This window comes from Oryctolagus cuniculus, chromosome 11, assembly GCF_964237555.1.
Source record: "Oryctolagus cuniculus chromosome 11, mOryCun1.1, whole genome shotgun sequence".
Lineage (NCBI taxonomy): Eukaryota > Metazoa > Chordata > Mammalia > Lagomorpha > Leporidae > Oryctolagus > Oryctolagus cuniculus.
This window is the reverse complement of record NC_091442.1, coordinates 99529866-99548529: the sequence shown is the minus strand read 5'-3', so window position 1 is coordinate 99548529 and position 18664 is coordinate 99529866. Positions and strand designations below refer to the sequence as shown.

General features: G+C 40.0%; 1 protein-coding gene across 17 annotated transcripts in view; it reads right to left on the bottom strand.

Annotated features, from left to right (window-relative positions):
- Window positions 1–18664, bottom strand: part of CFAP54 (cilia and flagella associated protein 54) — a 372233-nt gene that overhangs the window by 136477 nt on the left and 217092 nt on the right. For all 17 annotated transcript variants that reach the window (XR_011380202.1, XR_007919544.2, XR_007919541.2 and 14 more), the window contains 3 exons: window positions 13211–13290; window positions 10757–10926; window positions 195–300 (listed from right to left, as the gene is read on the bottom strand). Coding sequence is in view for 11 of the 17 variants with exons in the window: in XM_051845787.2 (XP_051701747.2) it covers window positions 195–300; window positions 10757–10926; window positions 13211–13290 (356 nt within the window). In the remaining 6 variants the exon portion in view is untranslated. The remainder of the gene's footprint in view (window positions 1–194; window positions 301–10756; window positions 10927–13210; window positions 13291–18664) is intronic.

Below are 18664 nucleotides of genomic sequence, written 5' to 3'. Positions count from 1 at the left end.
GTTCAGGGACTTGCCTAAGGTTTACCAGTTAGTCAGTAGCATAAATAAGACTTAAACAGAGATCTTTTAACTCCAACTTCAATGGTTTTCCTACATTACACTTTGTTTCATCCAAAAAACTAGTTAAATTCCTAGCATGCCAATAGTTATTGTACAATAAGTATTAAAAAGATAAACATTAAATTCATACATACAGAATTTCTTGAAGAGATGGAATTTTCTGTGTAATCCTGTCCTCCTTTCTTTTTTAAAAGTTTTGACTCCTGGAGAAGTTTAAGTATGGAAAATACTATTGCAGCACTAAAAAAGAGAATTCAAATTAAAAATTATTAATATTATACTTCTGACAATTATATATTTCCTGTGTATGTTCCACATCCTCAACCATCCCCAACACTGTTAGGTGCCCCTTACACATGCCCACATAGCCCTAATTATGCAGAGTACTTATCACACCTCCCTTGCTTTAGTCAAATGATTCAACTTTTGTCTGAGTTGGTTCAAGTGGGGATTCTATTATTTGCAACCAAAACATCCTAACAAATACAAGAAAGTTTAACAATTTTACACTTATTACCATAATAAATATGCCTCATTTTCTTCTATTATTTTATACTTTCTGTGCTTATTCCTTTTTACTTTATGTTTTTTGCTATAGGACAATTTTGCTTTTATATTCCACATTGATTTGTAAACTATAGCTTCCGGGTAAAGCCAGCACCTGCAGTGCCAGCATCCCATATGCTGGGAGCAGCCAGTTCGAGTCCTGGCTGCTCCACTTCTGATCCAGTTCTCTGCTGAATGTCCTAGGAAAGCACTGGAAGATGGCTCAAGTCCTTGGTGCCCTGTATCCATATTGGAGACCTGAAAGAAACTCCTGACTCCTGATTGACCTAGCTCTGGCTACTGTGGCTATTTGGGGAGTGAACCAGCAGATGGAAGACCTCTCTCTTTCTCTGGCTCTCTCTGTAACTCAGTCTTTCAAATAATTAATAAAATAAACCTTTAAAAATTGTTTACAATAACAGACATAAGCATTCTTAAAAAAAGTCTAAGAGCAGTAATTTATGATGTCTGCAATAACACACTTCATTAAAATTAACCCATTTTTAAAAACATAATTTTTCAACTTTATTAAGTATAAAATGAAATAATGTTTTTTGAGTCCCAAAATGTAACATGAAGAATTTACTACTCTTTTATTCCCTTTCTCATATTCATATCTGTTTGGTTACTGTAGTTTGGGATATGTTTCCTATGTTAAAGTTTATGATTATCATTAATTCTATCAGCTTTTTCAGGAATCAGTTCTGACATCCATATCCACTTAATACAAATTTGCCTTTGTTCAGACTTAGTACAAACAATTCCAGTGCCTACTACCAGCCATTTTTACAGAACTTTTTCATATCTGAGTTCTTAATTATGAGTTATCTCCTATCAGCTGGAGTAGTTCTTCAAGTCCCCACACAGATTGGGACACCTGCTCAGATTTCTGGATGGTGCCACACCCCCTAACTCGTTAAGTCCTTAGTAGAGGTGGAAGGCCACATCTTCTTTCCTCTTCTTTCCTGGAGCACTGCTGCTCCGTGCTGGGGGTACAGTGGACAGAGATTATCCCTTTTTCTTAGTCCATCTTCATCTGGGGCTACCATTTTTTTAGAAAAAGAAATCCCTTCTTCCTGTGAAAGTTTTATCACCCAAGGTTTTCAGTACTAGTAAAGCTTTGTATTTTTCTGACTTCATGAGTCCTTTATGATTTTCAATGGAAAGTTAGAAGAGAAATAAACATGAAATATTATCCTGATGGTATCTCCAAGCAGAAACCTGCTTGGAGTGCTCACTTTAATTTGTAAGGGGATTGTTCGGGGAAGTATGGTCTGCGAAGTGTTGGTATTCAAAGATAGTGAGATCATTAAGAGGTGGAGCCCACTGCAAGGTGATTGGGCCCTGGAGGCATTGCCCTTGGAAGGGATTAAGCAGTTCTTATGGGACTCTGGTTAGTCCTGCAAGAGTGAATTGTTACGAAAGAGCAGGCCTGGGCTCCCTGCTCCCCAGCTTCCTGTCTCACCAGGCAATCTCTCCCTCTTGCTCATGCTCCTGACATGACACGATCCATCACAATGTGACACAGCTAGGAGAACTTCACCAGAGCTGGTGCTAGGCAGTTTGGACTTCCAGCTTCCAAAACCATGAGTTAAATATACTTCTTTTATTGAAAAGCTATACCCAGCCTCAGGTATTTCATTACAGCAACAGAAAATGGACTAAAAAAAGGAATACTTTTTCCATGTATTTATATACTAGCTACAATTTCCACTTTTGGATTAACTATTTGTGGTATTTGATCATTCATCAATAGTGTGTTTATAAATTTTATCAGTAACTTTACATGAAAATATGAACTATTTGCCATTTTTTACATATGTAGTTTTGTTTTTCTGTGTCATGGCTATAAGCTTGCTGTTATATTCATAAAATTAAAATATTTTATGCATTAAATCAGTTGACATTTTTCTTTAGAATGAGTTCTGATTTTATAAATCAGGCCCATTCTAGAAATTCAATTAATAATATTTTCTTCCATTTTAAAAAAGTTTTAAAGATGTATTTATTTATTTGAGAGGCAGAGTTACAGACAGTGAGAGGGAGAGACAGAGAAGTCTTCCATCTGCTAGTTCACTCCCCAGTTGGCCACAACGACTGGAGCTGTACCAATCCAAAGCCAGGAGCCAGTATCTTCTTCCAGGTCTCCCACACAGGTGCAGCGGCCCAAGTGCTTGGGCCATCTTCTGCTGCTTTCCCAGAACAGAGCAAAGAACTGGATTGGAAGAGAAGCTGCTAGACTCAAACCAGAGCCCATATGGGATGCCAGTGCCAGAGGCAAATAATTAACCTACTGTGCCACAGTGCCAGTCCCAAAAAAGTTTTAATTCATTTGGGAAAATCTAAGTATTAAGAAATTCATACAGTGAAGGTAGAGAGTTAAAATCTCACCTTTGCTGTTTATCAACTACATGATCTTGGGAACCCCAATAATCAACCCCAAACAGGAATGTTGGGCATAACAGTGCAGAATTCATGAAACAGGACAACCTTTAGGACCAAATGAAGGTTTTGTTATTTCATTTGTTTGAAAATATGTAATGAGAAACTACTTGGGCAAGAAATAAATTTAGGGGCTATGGACACAGCAGTACAACAAAATGCCCTGCCCTAAAAAGTGTGACATTCCATTCTGAGTGGGGTGTGCTTAGCAAATCGGAGTACCTGGCAAACAGACGGCACACGATGCATGCTAGCTACCATCATTATTAGTGTACTGAGTTGGCCAGGGGAGATAAGGGATACCAAGCTGATATTTTTTCAGCATCCCAATCTTTTAGAAATTACTGAATTTTAAAACCCAAAGATTTTACCAAGTCATTAAAATAGTGAATGTATTTGTAGACTATATTGTAAGGTACTGTTTGTGATTTTCCAAACAAACTACTTTTTATTTAAACTAAAACTAAAACAAACCAACAAAAAACAAGCAAGATGGTACAGTTATTGTGGTGCCGTGTGTTAAGCTGCAGTTTGCAATGCAAGCATGCTATATCAGAGTGCCAATTCAAGTTCAGGCTACGCTGCTTTCAATCCAGCTTCCTGCTAATGTTCCTGGGAAAGCAGCAGAAGATGGTCCAAATATTTGGGCCCCTGCTACACACATGGAAGACGAAGATGGAAGTCCTGGCTCCTAGTCTCAGCCTGACTCAGATCTGGCCGTTGCAGCCAACTGAGGAGTGAACCAGGGGATGGAACATCTCTCCCTCTCTGTCTCTCTGTCCTTTCAAATAAGTAAAAAGATAAATAAATAAATAAACAAATCTTTTTTTTAAAAAAAGCAAAAAAAAAGCCATAATAAAAATAATGCAGATTCAGTGTGTACACAAGAATGAAGTTTCCTCTCTCCTAGCCAGCCTCCCTCAAGGCTACACACATTTCTGAGGCACTTCATTACTGACAGCTTCAGATACTGGGATGTCATGACTACTAGAAGATTCTGGAAGAAAATGGTGCCAATTCCTTTCTTTTGATTCTGAAGTACAAATTCTTATTTCAAGAGTATAAAAAATAATTTTGCTAACCCAGAAATGTAATGTATAAAATATAGGACACACCAGTATGGTCTGTTTCACCTGGTACTGCTTAGTTGCTATCTTAACCCATTTTCTGTTGCATCACAAAATGTCTGAGCCAGGGTAAGACATAAAAGTTACAGGGAGCAGGGAAGTCCAACAGCATGGAGACAGCTTCTGGAGAGGACCTGACACCGCACCATAGCATGGATGAAGGAGTCACATGGTCAGACAAAGCAAGCTTGCTGGGGTCCCTCTTCCTCTTCCTACAAGCCACCCTCCTGACCTCATGCCATCCTAATTCTCTCTCAAAAGCTTTACCTCCAAATACCATTAGCATTTGCCTTTTGAGATTACATTTCTAATACATGGATTCTGGGAGATAAACATTCAAACCCTAGCAGTTATACAATGGAACGTTTGTAATTTCTCTACTACACTAGACAAACAGAAAGATGGGAAGTTTATTCACCGTCCCAGTCTAAAATCCCAGAGGAAGGAAGTTTCATGATGAGCCAAAATTAAAAGGCTCAAATGTTTTCCCATTTCAACAATCAATTAGAGAACAAAAAGAAACACTTATTTTTCTGAGATGGGATTCTAAAAGAGAGAGGCAGCCCTAAAAAAAAAAAAAAAAAAAAGTAGGAATGCAGTGTGAATAACTTTGATGCCATTTATTTCTTATTAACATTCATGACAAAAATGGTCAGTTTGTTCTCATAAAAATCCATGCAGCTCACTCTACCTGTCACCCTAGGGAATGTGCCTTTCAATTTCCTTGACACATAATTTTATTAGAAGTATCATGAAATGTCAAGCTAGCCATCATTTGGAAAAGGGACTGTCCAACATTCTCAGCAGTGCCCACACAGAAGCTCGTGGGGGGTAAAGTTCACGAAAGAAAAACTCATTCACCTTGACAGTAGGCTTCCCCCAAATGACAACTCTGCTCCAAAAAGGCAGTAACATCAAAGTTTTTGCAGGTTTTATCCCAAGGGCCAGGTACATGTATTTAAAATAGGAGTGATTCTGATACATTGCACAGTATTTGCATATGTCTATCTGGTCTTCAAATTAAAGTTCTATTATGACAGTACTTTCTGTGACCATTTTATAATTTTTAGTTTCTCATTTCCTTCATATTCTTTCAAAAAAGAAATCGCATCTCTCCTCCATAGCAAAAGAGTATAAGACACATAGAGAGCCAGGGAGAGAATGATGGTAATTGACAAAAACCTATTTTCTAAGGCTGCTATTGCTCTCTGAGATATAGTTTGGAAGAAAAAAAAAGTTCTATGGAAAATCATAAATTAAAAGTTTCTTCTTTCAGACTTAAGTGGAAAGATATGGTACCTTATTATGCTAAGCCTGTTGTATTATCAATAAACCACCATTGTACTTACAGCTCAAAGATGGCTCTCATGTGAAAATACACCAAGCCAGTGGGTCTCAAGCTTTTTTATCTAAACACCCTCTATACCCCTAAAACTCATTGAGAATCTCCAAAGAGCTCCATCATTTACTATATTAGAAATTGAATGGAGAAATGCTTAACTTCCTCAATATCTATTTTAAAATTAATGAGCCCATTTTTTGTTAACATAAATAGTATATATTTATGCAAAACAACTGTTTCTCCCCCCAAAATAAGAATGTCATTTTTTTCTTTAAGGTCTGGCTTATTAAGAGACAATCTGCTTAATAACAACTTATCATGTCTGCTTCTACATTCAGTCTTTTTTTTTTTTTTTTTTTTTTTTTTGACAGGCAGAGTGGTCAGTGAGAGAGAGAGACAGAGAGAAAGGTCTTCCTTTGCCATTGGTTCGTTCACCCTCCAATGGCCACCATGGCCTGCACGCTGTGGCCGGCACACCGCAACTATCCGATGGCAGGAGCCAGGTACTTATCCTGGTCTCCCATGGGGTGCAAGGCCCAAGCACTTGGGCCATCCTCCACTGCACTCCCTGGCCACAGCAGAGAGCTGGCCTGGAAGAGGAGCAACCAGGACAGAATCCGGCGCCCTGACCGGGACTGGAACCTGGTGTGCCGGAGCCGCAAGGCGGAGGATTAGCCTAGTGAGCCGCGGCGGCGCCGGCCTACATTCAGTCTTATGACATTTTGACTGAAGTACATGAAGACTAGGCCTCACACAATCATTGGAAATGAGAGAAGAATTTTAACAGCCTCTTCAAATAACCATGGATGATCTTCTTTGATACTGCATCAAAAGGTGACAATGTATAGATTCTTGAAAGTTTGTTGCAATGTGGAATATAATGCTACACATTGACAAACTTTTTCTATGCTGTTATATTAAAAATGTGTCAGTGTATGTTGTTAACTGGGATTCTGTAACATCATTCAGGGGTCACATGGAAAATATTACCTCCGTGAGTTATGCAAACTCCCTGAATGCTAAAACATTTCATTGCACAATATTTTTAAAATTACAGTAGCTAATATTAACACCAATCTCATCAGAAAAAAAAATTTAAAGATAGAAAACTGTCAAGTTTTTGATGGCAAATACAAATTGTACAAAATTCTAATCTTCCTCTAAAAGTTCAAATTTTATCATTGGCAATAAATACTGTTAGTTCTTTTCCTAGAAGAGGCATGCTCATTTTTCTAAAGAAAATGTCCTACCAAATACAAGTCTGAATAGCCAGAATCTGTCAGTTGTTTTCTCAAATAAAATGAAAAAAAAATGCATATTGTTCACCTCTCAGTTCAAGCATATATATGTTCTTCCTCAAGACAACCACCAGTTTTGACATGCAGCAGAAGTGCTTGGGTATAGTTCCCATTACTCCCAGAGAATACAAAAAATACATAAGGAGGCTTCAAATTTTCATGGGAACAAAATGGAATTAAAAGGTAATGTAAGGACAGGCATTTGGCCTATTGGTTAAAATATCAGTGGTTAAGCAACCTTCATGAGATGCCTATATTGCATATGGGACTACCTGGGTTCAAGTCCCAGCTCTGGTTCCCAGTTCCAGCTTCCCTCTAAAGAAAACCCTGGGCGGAAACAGATTATGGCTCCCACACATCCCTACCACCCACACAACAGATCTGGATTGAGTTCCTAGCTCCCAGCTTCAGCGCATCCACAGCCCCACTCTTTGCAGGCATTTAGGGAGTGAACCAGTGGATGGGCACTCTCTCTTTCCCTCTAGTTCTTTTTTTTTTTTTTTTTTTTTTTTTTTTTTTTTTTTTTTTGACAGGCAGAGTGGACAGTGAGAGAGAGAGAGAGAGAGACAGAGAGAAAGGTCTTCCTTTGCCATTGGTTCACCCTAAAATGGCCGCTGCGGCCGGCGCACCGCCGATCCGATGGCAGGAGCCAGGTACTTCTCCTGGTCTCCCATGGGGTGCAGAGCCCAAGGACTGGGCCATCCTCCACTGCTCTCCCTGGCCACAGCAGAGAGCTGGCCTGGAAGAGGGGCAACCAGGACAGAATCTGGCACCCCGACCAGGACTAGAACCCGGTGTGCCAGCGCCTCAAGGTGGAGGATTAGCCTAGTGAGCCGCGGCGCTGGCCCCCTCTAGTTCTAAAAAAGAAGAAAGAGAGAGAGAGAGAAAGAAAGGAGGGAGGGAGGGAGGGAGGGAGGGAGGAGGAAAAAAAAGAAAGAAAAGAAACCGTGAATCCTCCATTAACTTTTTGAGACCACCTACTACATGCAAAGATGAAGATGTGTAAATACAAGTTTCTATTGCTTCATCAAGGGCATTCTTCAATGAAGCTGGCTTTTATGTTTTTAATTACAAGTGTGCAGGGTTATCACGTATGCCAAGATTAGTTTGTTGCCATTATTTTGATTGATGATGAGGCACCAGAAGCTTTTCCTTGTTGCTTGTGCAGCATCAGCACAAATACCACAGTGAAGAAAGCCAACCATGTCTTAGTTTCATTATAAAAATTCTTCTAACCTCATGGGAGTTCTTACTGCCCCCTCCCCGGCAGAAAGGGTCTCAGAAACATCCCCCAAAATCTGCAGACTCCATTCTGAGAAAAACTACTCCAAATAGATTTATGGATTTTCACTTACTGCTTAGAAACCATAAAGTTTATAAGTCCCCCAAACCCCACACTAATACAAAATCAGACTTAAATATGGTGGTGGAGTCTGGTTTTGTATTAACGTGGAATTTGCTTATTCAAGGGGTAGTCTTCAGTCCATGTGCGGAACACACACACATCTAGAAGGCATAAAAAAGTGAATGGTCACATACTGAGGATTCCAGGAAGAGCTGGACCAGGCTCCCAAATAGGTTGGAAATGCCTTGAGAGGAAGGGAAAAGGGGACAGGCTTGGGTTCATCATGGGCGGTGGGTGGTACTGGAATGCAGGCTCCCACAGGCCAGCACCTACATGATGTGCATGTCCCACCAGCATCGAAAGAAGGGGCTTTATCTGTCTGGAAGAGGAAGTGGTGCTGCCTAAAAGCTGTCAGCCCTTGAACATCAAAATGGAATCACCCTCTTTGCTAGAAACACCCAATTCAAAATTAATTCCTCTGCCTCCTCCCCCTACCTCTACTCCTGATATTTTTATAGCACTTCGCACTTTTGGCCACAGTACATAATTTACTTACTTCTTATAGTTCATTGTCAGCCCGTTTATTATTTATTAGAACACAAACACGATTGTGTGGGCAAGATTTTTGCTTGTATTCTTATAGATTTTATTGACACATTACATACTTAAGTACTGGGACAGTGATACATTTCAAGAGCTTAGAACAGTGTGTAGCATATTGTATGTGCTCAAAATTATTGTTTGAATGAATTCTTGAATGGTAACAGAATATTGTGCATTACTAAACCAATCATTATGAACATGTCAGAGGACCTCATGATAGAAGTGCTTATTAAAAATGATATGAGAAACTCTTGAAATTATTTCCATATTATTAAACAAGAAAAAAATCACCATATAGTTTATTTTCTGCTACTCAATTATTTATACATCTTGGAGCATATGGATACAATAACTATATTCTATTTGTTTTTGTATCATCAGTGCCTAGATCAGAGCCTGGCAGTGAAGTGGTTAACAGATACTGGTTGAGCAAATAAATACATCAATGAACAAATTAACTGAAAAATCTCATTCTAACAATTGCTGCACATTTAATCAGCTACCTAAAAAAGTTTCTTAAGTAGTTCAGCACAAAATAGTTCATGAGATGTTACTTTCTCACAAAAGAGTTTGTCTTTAATATTTGCATTCTGTGTTTAAGGGGATAAAATACTCAATAGGTTTTATTAGCCAAAAACTATAAGAAAGTTGCGGCTTAGTGGGTTAAGCCACTGCCTGCAACACCAGCATCCCATATTGGAGTGCAGGCTTGAGTCTCGGCTGTTCTACTTCTGATCCAGCTCTCTGCTAATTAACTTGGGAAAGCAGTGAAAGATGGCCCAAGTATTGGGCCCCTGACACCTCATGGGGAAACCCTGATGAAGTTCCTGCCTTCTGGCTTCAGCCTGGTCCAGCTCTGACTGAAGCAGCCATTTGAGGAGTGAAATAGAAGACATAAAATCTCTTTCTCTCTGTCTTTCCCTTTCTCTGTGTCACTCTTCCTTTTAAATAAATAAAATAAATATTTTTTAAAAAGCTATATGGAGGGGCCAGCACTGTGGGGTAGTAAGTAAAGTCTCTGACTACAGTGGCAGCATTCCATATGGGCACCATTCAAGTCCTAGCTGTTCTTTTTTTTTTTTTTTAAAGAATTATTTTATTTATTTGAAAGAGTTACAGAGAGAGGTCTCCATCTGCTGGTTCACTCCCCAGATGGCCACAACGGCCGGAGCTGCGCCGATCCTAAAGACAGGAGCCAAGAGCTTCTTCCTGGTCTCCCATGCAGGTGCAGGGGCCCAAGGACTTGGACCATCTTTTACTGCTTTCCCAGTTCATAGCAGAGAGCTGGATCAGAAGAGGAGCAGCTGGGACTAGAACCAGCACCCATATGGGATGGTGGCACTTCAGGCCAGGGCTTTAACCTGCTGTGCCACAGTGCCAGCCCCATGGTTATTCTATGTCTGATCTAGCTCCCTGCTAATGTGTCTGGGAAAGCAGCAGAAGATGGCCTAAGTACTTGGGCCCCTGAACCTACATGGGCTTTGGCCTGGTTCATCCCTGAGCATTGTGGCCACTTGGAGAGTAAACCAGTGGATGGAAGATCTCTCTCTCTCTCTCTCTCTCTCTCTCCCTTTCTCTCCCTTTCCCTCTCATCTCTTCCCCCTCTCTCTCTCCCTTTCTCTCTCTCTGCCTCTGCCTTTCTGTAATTCTTTCAAATAAATAAATGTTTTTTTTAAAAAACAGTCATATGGAATTTAGGCTTGGTCTTTTTAAAAATAAGTTAATAGGGATACCAAAGCACTGTCAATTTATTCATTCCATATACAACATAAAGCATCCTAACAATGGGCCTTAATAGAGTAATTACTTTGCAAAGAGTTGTAATTTTACATGTTATAATGTACAAAAATCCTGAATGATAAAAAGCAAATACACTCTACACAGATAGGCTTTTCTAAAACTTGCACAAAATTTTATTATATGTATTTAACAAATTAAGGTGCGGCAGAAACTCTCCTTGCATGCACACCTATCCTGGGCAGAGGAGGCTCACCTGTATGCTGCTCGGTGTCTCTGCAGGGCAACTGCCGCCAGCTGGAGCCTGGCCGCCACCACGATCTCCAGTTCCCCGGCTGAACACTGGGAGAGGTTCTTGCGGCCTGCTTGCTCCATTTCTGACACCAGCAAATTGAGCCTGTCTTCAGCTTCATTCAGTAGAATTGCCTGAAGAAAAAAATCCCACACAATCATGCAAGTTCAGAAACACTACGAATAATGTCTCGGGCTTATTTATCAAATTTGTTCATGTACTGAAAAGTCACAATGAATGGGAGACCAGAAAAGAATTCTGCCCTAATCATCAAAGAAAATTCAGGGGACAGGAAAAAGGCAACAGAAAACAAAATGGAAAGCAATAGCCAGGGTAAGCATGTGCACACAGAAGGCATTCTTTATGGTGTAGATGTCCAGTGCTCTTTACTTGTAGTCGTTTAGTTCTACAACATTTGCCACAAACACTGATACGTGAATACTGAGCTGTTGCTTCTAGGAGAAATACAGAGATAGGTTCCCGCAAACCTCCAGTCACAATATTTTCATCAACTGATCAGCACCTTACCTTATTCAATGTGCGGTCATATTTAAGGACACATTATGTAAGACTGATTCATTAGCCTTATATACACAGCCAGCAGCACTATAACTCATGCCTGAAGAAAGCATATCTGACATACACATTTTCTCCATAAGGCACATCACAGCTTGTCAACACTCTGCTTGGGGACATTTAAAATCATGAAATCACAACAAAAATATACCAAAATGTGGAAGTTACAGTCCCGGTTGAGCATCCCAAATTTGAAAACCTGGAACCCAAAATGCTCTCCACTTAAGAATTCAGAGGATTTCAGATTTCAGATTTTTAGATTAAGGATTCAACCAGTACAGTCTATGTAAATATTCTTAAATCCAAAAAACTACAAAATCTGAAACACTTCTGGTCCCAAACATTTTATATAAGGGATCCTCAACTTCTACTAAACGGCCATGAAATGGGCACTTGCATACAAAACCTGAAACAAAAATCAGACTGTTGCTTTTAGAATGCACATGTTGGGCAACTCTAATTTTCCTATGCTTAAGTCTATAAATGACCCCAAAAAAAAAAAGTCAAGAGTATTGACTTTGAGCTTATAAATAAATTTTAGTGGGTAGGCAAATTAACAAACAAAAGCCATGAATAATGAGGACCCACTGTATTTCAAGAAAACAATGGTCACCTAACTATTAACATGAAGATAATGAGACTTTTACAGTAGCTAATCAATAGTAAACAGCAACCTATCATGGCAGAAGATGAAAGAACCAACCAATCATTTGAGCAACAGGTTTGTAAAACACTTATTTGTACAGAGAAGTGAATATTATATAAATACCATAATGAGTCACATAAGAATGTTTCCATAAACTACAGCCCACATATACGATGGTGGACCCATAAGATTATATTGCCAGATGACGTCATAAACATCTTACTTTGTGTAAGAAGTCTCCTAATGATGCATTTCTCAGAGTGTGTCCCTGTCACTAAATGACACACGACTGTACTAGGACAATTTAGCACTAGGGTTAAGAACACAGATATCTGGGCCGGCGCCGCGGCTCACTAGGCTAATCCTCCACCTGTGGCGCCGGCACCCCGGGTTCTAGTCCCAGTTGGGGCATCAATTCTGTCCAGGTTGCTCCTCTTCCAGCCCAGCTCTCTGCTGTGGCCCAGGAAGGCAGTGAAGGATGGCCCAAGTGCTTGGGCCCTGCACCCACATGGGAGACCGGGGGGAAGCACCTGGCTTTGGATCTGCGCAGCACGCCGGCCATAGTGGCCATTTTGGGGGAGTGAACCAACGGAAGGAAGACCTTTCTCTCTGTCTCTCTCACTGTCGAACTCTGCCTGTCAAAAAATAAGTAAATAAATAAAGAACACAGATATCTGAACCAAAAAGACACAGCTCTTACTCCCAGATTGTTATTTTACTACTTGCATGATGTTAGTGAATTGCATATAGTGAGTAAGTGTTGATTTTCTCATAATTCAACATGGCATAATTAAAAAATGATTAATATCTATACCATAGAGTTGTGAAAACTAAATAACCATGAAAAATGCCTGTCATGTAGTAAGCCACTGAATAAATGGTAGCTGCTGTTGTCGCTGTTGTCATCATTATAATTATTAGGAAGTGAGAAACAGGGCATGGAATGCTCAAATCCCATAAAACAATAAATCATCATTTTGGTAGCTGCTAAATTGGGTTTCAAAAGCAGAGCCTGACACTGGGTATCTACTTTTCTCATGGGGAGTAGACTCCACTTGTAGCCTCAATCCATGTTGAGTAAACGAAAAAAAACAAACAGCTACTTGATCTCCCTAGAACAAGCATAATCCCAGCAGTGGGCCTGCCAAAGCTTAGTACATTTTGGTCACTGTGATTTGAAAAAAATCCATACTTACCTTTAGTGTGCTAAGAGTCAACTCATCTTTAATTTTCGTAAGTTGACAAGATGAGCCTCCATCCTCCCTTGAAGATAACTCTGTAAAGACACAAACAACATTTTGAAAGGACAAAAGATAACTGTTAAAACATTAATTGTAGTTTTTAAAACCCATCAACCACGAAGAAATTATCCATTAACATATTAACAAACAGCAACCATGATGATCATTAGAAATAGATTCCTATATCAAAAAGTCCCCAAATACCATATTAGAGGATTGAGGTTGATTCTTAAACCAGAAAATTCTGCGAGGACCTTTTCCATAACTAACAGTGTTGTGCAGGTTATCAGCTGCTCAAAGTATGCTTAGTCATGCAGATTTCAATAAGATATTACATCAGGTCTGCTGATATGCACAAGCTTCTCATTCTAACAGCAGAGAAGAAACCATCTGAAATAGCAAATTCCACAATGCTGAATATCTATTTCATAATCACACCTAGAGTCTGAAACCTGACTTACACCATCTGAAGCAGGGAAAAGTCAAAGAATTGAGGTCACGGTCTTTACCTGCTTTAGTCAACCTGGCTTTTAGACTACAGGAGAAAGAAAATAACCACAAATCATTTGACTAGAAAATACTGCAAAAAATACACATCTAAAGAAATGAAGTTTGTCAGATGGGAAGGAGAATGTAGAACAACATGGAACTGAATGCCTCTAACTTTGTCTCCTTTTGCAACCCCAACCTACCCAGCCAGTCTCCTGAATCAGGAAGCTCTCTATATTTAGGCATCAGCTGAGGACGAACCTGGGCTTTTGGACAGGGCCAGTAGGAAAAAGTGAGAAAGAGAGACAAAACAGAGAAAGTAAATGCCTGGATATAGGTTATGGACGAATTCTGGAATGAGTATTAGAAACATCAGAGATTCAAGGTAGAGTTTGAACCACAAAAATGCATGGATCTAAGTATGATAAATTTGCATGGGTCCGACATGAGTTTTCCTGTCAAAGAGCTGGACAGGAAAGCCATCCAGAGGCATCCACCAGGTTTTCACTGTTACTCTGCCCTGCCCTCCTCCTACTCCTCCTTGTCTAGCTTTAGTACTTATTCCATCATTGTAATCCCTCCCTTGCCAACATCATCAATGCCCTCTCTACCTCTCCTTTATAACACCTGCTTGGTGAAACACCAAGCACCACTAAATCTAACTCTCTGCCTAACCCACATTTATATCCTTGAATTTTAATGTGGCTGGGGAAAGAACCATGCCAACTTTTCTCACTTTAAATTCACACCAGGAAGCCAAAAATGCCCTCAGAGCTGTCCTGCAGTCCTGTTTCAATTCCCTAGTCCATCTGTCCATCTATTCTCCCAGGTGGCTACTTCATCCATCCCTTCTTCCCCTTAAATTTCCCTCATTCACACTCTAAGTTGATATTCTTGTCTTCCATTCCAATGAAGACAGAAGACATTAGCAAATGACTTACACAAATTCTCACATCTGTTCACTCATTGGCAAGTGAACCAATACTACATATCCTTGACATTTCAACTTGTCATATGGATGAACTTCATGCCCCATGTAGGGCCAAACCCTCCACTTGTGCACTACTTCTTACCCCATCTTGCTACTTAGGGTCATCATGTCAGATATCCCCCCACTATGCCTGCACCATCATTTTCTCCACACTTCTACTGAATCATCCCCAACAACAGGGAGACAGCTACTTCTTCAGTTCTAAAAAAACTTCTTCTGTGGCCTTTAACAGCCTCCTGCTTGATTTCCTCACTTCATGGAAAAACACCTCAGGGATTATATCCATTCACTCCAAGTCTTCTTTGCCCATTCTGCTTTGATCCCATCTAAGTAAATGCTGATTCAATAACATGTATCTTCTATATTCTCCAATGAAATACTTTTTGGTAAGTCCAACCTCCACCTTACTTCATCTACTGACTCAATCGAATCAACTGACCAGTCTGTCAACAACTGGTTCACTCATCCCTTTTCAGCCTCCTTAGCAGATTCTTCCTCATTTATTTGACCTTTTCCTAGTGGTGATCCCAAACATTTACTTGTTTCTTCTCTTCTCTGCCCACACTCACTCCCCTGGAATTGATCCGCTTTCTTAAACATTTACAAGACCACCTAGGGATAACAATTTGGAAACATTTGTCCAGAATGAACCTCTCTCCTAAAATCCAGAATCATACATCAAACCAGCTATTCTTTTCTTTCACTCAGATGTGTAAGTGGAATCTCAAAGTGAACTCTTGGTCTTCCTCTTCCAAATCTTTCTGAATCTACTTTTTTTTTTTTTTTTTTTTTTTTTTTTTTGACAGGCAGAGTGGACAGTGAGAGAGAGAGACAGAGAGAAAGGTCTTCCTTTGCCATTGGTTCACCCTCCAATGGCCGCCGCGGCCGGTGCGCTGCAGCCGGCGCACCGTGCTGATCCGATGGCAGGAACCAGGTACTTCTCCTGGTCTCCCATGGGGTGCAGGGCCCAAGCACTTGGGCCATTCTCCACTGTACTCCCTGGCCACAGCAGAGAGCTGGTCTGGGCAACCGCGACAGAATCTGGCGCCCCAACCGGGACTAGAACCCTGTGTGCCGGCGCTGCAAGGCGGAGGATTAGCCTAGTGAGCTGTGGCGCCGGCTTGAATCTACTTTCAAGATATACCCAGAATCTAGCTACTTCTGATCACCCTCACTGCTCTATCACTGTGGAGGTCATTATAAGCTAATACTTAAATTATTTAATAGCCAAATTCTCTACCTTGACCTTCAAAGCCTTCCACAATCAGTCCATTATCTGACTTAATCTCCTACAACTTTCACTTTCATTCATTTTGCTCTAATCAAAATGGGCTTTGGCTGTTCCTCAAGCAGGGGAGATGCAGCCCTATCTCAGAGTTGATTTGCATTTGCTGTTCCCTTTATCTGGAATGCTCTTTTATCACAAACTCACAAGATCTTATAACCATACTGAATATATCCTCCATTTTTCTTTTCACATTCCAACTTCGTGCTTGGGCTCAGAATGTTTCTTTAAGCAGATGGAGATCTAAAAACTTCTGAAGCTGACTGCAGGGAGAGGACTAGAAAAGCAGACCTCAAATAAGGCAGGGACTCACCTCCACCAGCCAAACAGCAGCCACATTTGATATCAAAGAAGCTTCCACTCAAGTGGCCTCAGCTCAGACCCTAGAGTCTGTTTGACTACCTGCCCCAATTTCCCATTTTCCATTATAAGTTCTCTGCCTAATTTGCAAACTGGGGAGAGCATATTTGGGACCAAAGAGTATGCTCTTCCCTCAAGTGGTCCCTTCAATAACCCTGTTTCCTCTCCTCTCTGGGTAAGTTGGCTGTCCAGAGTCAAGCAGCACAGAGAAAATTTTAACCAGTAAGTCTTCTCCCTGAAACAGTGCTTTGAATGCTGGATACTGTCAGGCCTCAGTCTTCTAGCCTCCCTCCCTCAGCTTAAGTCACATCCCAAGGTGATGGGATGGCCAGCATTGTCTCAAAGGATTTCGGGTAAGAGAATCCCAGGAGATCTAGGTAGGGGAATTCCAGATCTTGAATAGAAAGTAACTACCACCTGCATATACCCTCTAGACTGACTGAACCCCCCCAAAAAATTCCTTGAAGACTAGTGCATTGCTGACTAATCAGGAACTTGAACACAAGCTGACTATGGAACTAGACCAAATAACCACTGTGACTTCCAACCAGTCCCTTATCATCTGGCCAGAGGCTACTATGCAGCTGACCCCATCCTTTGTTCTTATTCCTGCATCCCCCTTCCTTGTACTCATCTTAAAAACCCCAAAGTACCCTGATTTGGGGGGATAGTAATTCTCTTCTCATCTATCAATAGATTAAACTTTCTCTTTCCTATACTCTCAAATTTTTCCGTGTTATTTTAATTTGGCACCATGAACAGGGACAGAGCTTGTGGTAACATCCACTCTCCTTTTTTAAACTTTTGTCCAAATTTCATCCTATTAGGAAGGCTTTTTCTTTTCAACAATATTTTAAATTATAATCCACTCCTATATTCTCTAACCTTTTTATACTGTCTAAAACACTTGTTATCAGGTAACCCATAATGCAATTATTCATTTGATTTATTGTCTTCTTGCTGTCAGAATAATATGTTTCAAGACAGTATTTCTAAATTAACTATTTTAATGACAAAGGAAGCCAGGGAAATCTGGTCCAGAATAGAGAACCAAGAATCATATGTGAGAATTTATTATGCAATGAACTTCTTATTTCAGCTGGGAAAGGATGGAATTTTTAAAAATGGATGGTAATGATACAACTGTCTATTCATATAAACTTCCAAATGATATATCATCTTATGGAAAATGTCTAAAGTAGGGCTGAAATGTAATCAGTAAGGATAAGCAAAAATTGAGAGAGGGAAGAAGGGAGGAAAGTACGGTTATTCTTCTTAGAATTGTATTTATGGAATACAAGAAACCTGTTCTCTTTATATTACTGCAAATTTTTAAAAGGAAATAATAAATGTGTGGGTAAATAGAAACAAATATCAAATATAAAATAAAAAGTATAAACTGTTTAAATAGGTTAACAAAAAAAGATAAAAACTAAAACCTGAATCAATTAAATATTTTAAGAACAAGGAGATGATCAAGGCAAAGTGACCTTAAAAGGTAAAAATACTAATTAGCCTTAAATTTTGAGTCAAATATGACATATCAATTCCATTCCTAGATATGCAGAAACTGTAACACATAAGCACTTAGAGACATGTACAAGTATGCTTCTAGTAATTTTTTCTTAGTTAAAACACTGGAAAACATCTTGAATGATTATTAGTACAATAAATAATTGTAAAATGTAATATTCTGTGGCAGTGAAAATTAATAAATTATGATTATAAACATAAATATAGGTAATTCTTAAGAACATATTATTCTTGGGAATCAACTTCTGGCATGACAACACGAGGAGTTCTAAAAACGACTCCATGGAGGAAATGGTGAAAATTATTTACACAACAAATTATTAAAAATCTAGTCAATCGGCCAGCACCATGGCTCAATAGGCTAATCCTCCACCTGTGGCGCCAGCACACCAGGTTCTAGTCCCATTTGGGGCGCCAGATTCTGTCCCGGTTGCCCTTCTCCCAGGCCAGCTCTCTGATGTGGCCCCAGAGTGCAGTGGAGGATGGCCCAAGTCCTTGGGCCCTGCACCCCATGGGAGACCAGGAGAAGCACCTGGCTCCTGCCTTCAGATCAGCACAGTGCGCTGGTTGCAGCGCGCCGGCCGAGGTGGCCATTGGAGGGTGAACCAACGGCAGAGGAAGACCTTTCTCTCTCTCTCTCTCATTGTCCACTCTGCCTGTCAAAAAAAAAAAAAAAATCTAGTCAATCAAAACTACTAAAATTTGGTAGGAACAGCACAAGTCTGTCATGTCTGGAAGAAGACAATTGCTT